This window comes from Eupeodes corollae, chromosome 2, assembly GCF_945859685.1.
Source record: "Eupeodes corollae chromosome 2, idEupCoro1.1, whole genome shotgun sequence".
Lineage (NCBI taxonomy): Eukaryota > Metazoa > Arthropoda > Insecta > Diptera > Syrphidae > Eupeodes > Eupeodes corollae.
In genome coordinates, this window is record NC_079148.1 from 48,072,766 (window position 1) to 48,075,955 (window position 3,190).

Here is a 3,190-nt window from a genome sequence, read left to right on the forward strand (position 1 = left end):
CACGTGCATTGTAATCTGTCAATACCACTGTCAAAACCAACTGTCAAAAATTTAGTACACTTTATTATTAGACGTGTTCATTTGTATGATTGTTTTTTTTTAATCCACGGGCTCCATGTCCGTAGAACAAAATCTTTGATATCGTATTTTTCAAAAATGTTGGAAAAAGAATGCACATTCAAAAATTTTGCAAAAACAATCCACAAATGTGCACTAAATACTTGCAAAATGGCTCCAAAAAATAAACAGCATGTCGCAAGTTTATACTCTGTAATATTTCTCGTAAACAGATCTGTCAATGGATATGTATATCCAAAGAGCGTACTTTATGTAAAATATTAAACTCAGAAGCATAAGCACATATTGTCTAGAAACAAAAATCTATGAGTTTAGTTTAGAGAACCTGACGAATGATTTATGGATAATTTTGGAGTGATTTATGAAACTATTCATTATATGATTCAAATTTCAAAATTAAATTCATGCTTTTTTATTTAACTTTTTAATAGGTATGAAAAAAACTGCTGTATTAACGTCCATAAAGCATGAATAGTTCTGATTTATTTCTAGATCTTTGAAGTTTGAAGGTGTACTATCACAAAACTACACTGACTAAAGTATGTTTTCATTGATTGGAACTCAATTATTTCAAAAAATTAACATTTTTCTAACGATTTTTATTCTTTCTGAAATCAGCATTGTCGCTTGTGAATATGTTTACAACTTAAACATTTTCAATTGTTAACGTCAGAGCAAACAAATCGAACAAACCCTGGATACTGAATTTAACTGTCAATTTGCTGTCACTTGTTTTTTAATACGCGGAAGACTTGAGCTTGAAGTTGAAGTTCGTATCGTAGTGTGGCTCTTCAACTTGAAATCTTCATATACCCGAAGCAGACGGTCTGCGAATAATTTTTCGTGTCACGGCCAGGTCATCGCATAGCTTAACAATTTTGGTACGTGACATGTGCTTGAATTCCAAGAACTCTCGTCGTCTCCCGAAGTTGTTAAATAGAGTAAGATGCTCTCCATAAAAGTCGTATTTTGTATAGTAGTCCTGCTGCCGACTGCATGTCTGGGACTTCTCGAGGGATTGTATTGCGGCACACAGGATTGTTACAATGTTCTTGGAGTTACCAGAGAATCCACAAAACAAGAAATAGCCAAAGCCTACCGCTCCCTGGCCCGAAAATACCATCCGGACTTGCATCGCGGCGATGAGGCCAAAAAGACTGCTGAGGAACAATTTAAAGCCGTTGCTACTGCCTACGAGATTCTCAAAGACGATGAATCCAGAAACGACTACGACTACATGTTGGACAATCCCAACGAATACTATGCCCATTACTACAGGTACTATCGCCGTCGTGTGGCTCCAAAGGTCGATGTCCGTATAGTTATAGTCGTCACATTGACCATTATCTCCATCATTCAGTACTACTCTGGATGGCAACGTTATGATTCGGCCATAAAGTACTTTGCAACCGTTCCAAAATATCGCAACAGGGCTCTGGACATGGCGAAAGATGAAATCAACGAGAAGCTAAATAAAAAGGGAAGAAATCGCCTGCCGAAGAGCGACCAAAAGGAGGAACTCGAGAAAATAATCCGAAAAGTAATCGAAGAGAAAATGGACGTGAAAGGCGGATACGCCAAACCATCCATTATGGATCTCCTTTGGATTCAACTACTCATACTGCCGTACACTATATTCAAATATGCCGTCTGGTACGCCAAATGGACTTGGAAATTCACAATAAACAAACAGCCATATGGAGAAGAGGAGAAGCTCTACATTATTCGACGAAACATGAATATGGGACAGAATCAGTTCCTATCACTAGAAGATAAACAAATCAACGAATACCTAGAACTGGAGCTGTGGAAAAAAGAAAACTTCCTTGAATGGAAAGAGGAGCAGGACGAGGAGATGAAGAAATCTCTTGCGGAGAACGCACGATACAAGTCATACCGTCGCTATATGAAAAAGCATGGCCCATCGAGACTTACCTTCGAAGACTAAAGTTTTATTTACTAAAGAACATTCTTCCAAAACATACGCTATATCCCACACTAACAGAATAAACCTACCAAGTTATTTATTTCTATATTTATATTTAAATAACCAATTAAAATATGAACCACATTCTATGCTTGTTGTGTTAGGACAGGCACAAAAGAAAAAAAGATCAAGTTTTATTGATTTTCAACAATTTAATTTGTTTTAAATATTTCCAATAATTTTTTTTTATGTAAATAACAACGCAATCTAATAAATATGCTCAATTTTAGTGTAATATCTTTTTTACAAATTGGAGTGTTTGTTGTTATTTTTCTTAACTTTCGCAGGGCACATTGCCGTTAAAAGATACACGTTAATAGGTTTAACAAGACAAGGATCATTTTTAAAAAGAGAGGAGCTTTTAATTCACTCAAAAAAACAAGACTTAAGTACAGGATTGTTATAGAGAAGTTGATCGTCATAACAAAAATTCTTTGATGGTACGAAAGTAATACCAAATGAACAGTAGTTTCATATTTTATTGGGCTAACATCAATCTTGTCTTTTTGTACTTTTTTATCAGAAACTTTAGAATGAAAAAGCACATGGTTAATTATATTTGAATAACTTGATTCTGTTGAACAAAATGTAGCATACACAATTCTATAACTTGTTTTTAAATTTGCAATGGAAATTGATAAAGCACTCAAACCAATTCACTTTAATTAAACATAACCAAAGAACTTTTTTGTGTACATTCACCCCAATTGATGAACATCATAAAGTAGTTAAAAGAGATAGTCATTGTTAACAGGAAGACACTATGGACAAGTTTAAGATTTCAGTTGGGTGATGAAGTAGAAGTTGTACATGTGCTTATAAGATAGGAAATATTCGTCGTAAGTATCCACAGGTTTCAGTACCTGATAAATTTCACCTTAAATATCACTGAAGTTAAAATTTGCAATAATTTTTCCTCCGAAAATGTATGCTGTTACTAAGAATTGGAAATACATAACGTATGAAGATCAATGAATGATTAAATCATTTCTTGAATTAGAATAAAAGTACATAGATATTAAACTGATCGATAGAATTACGTTTTTATCCGAATGTTAACTATTTGCTCAAGTTTTAAAAATAACCACTTTCAACATTATTTTTATACTACCTTTTTACCCGCGG

The 3,190-nt window shown here is 34.1% G+C and overlaps 1 protein-coding gene across 1 annotated transcript; it reads left to right on the forward strand.

Moving 5' to 3' along the window:
• Positions 1–815: 815 nt before the first annotated feature.
• LOC129947522 (dnaJ homolog subfamily C member 25 homolog) lies at positions 816–2,316 on the forward strand. The gene has a single exon (XM_056058111.1). The coding sequence runs from the start codon at positions 1,025–1,027 to the stop codon at positions 2,024–2,026; it is 1,002 nt and encodes a 333-aa protein (XP_055914086.1). The 5' UTR covers positions 816–1,024; the 3' UTR covers positions 2,027–2,316.
• Positions 2,317–3,190: the final 874 nt, after the last annotated feature.

What these genes read in the sequence shown, in the direction of transcription:
- LOC129947522 (XM_056058111.1), top strand. Translation starts at nt 1,025, where the DNA reads ATGCTCTCCATAAAAGTCGTATTTTGTATAGTAGTCCTGCTGCCGACT.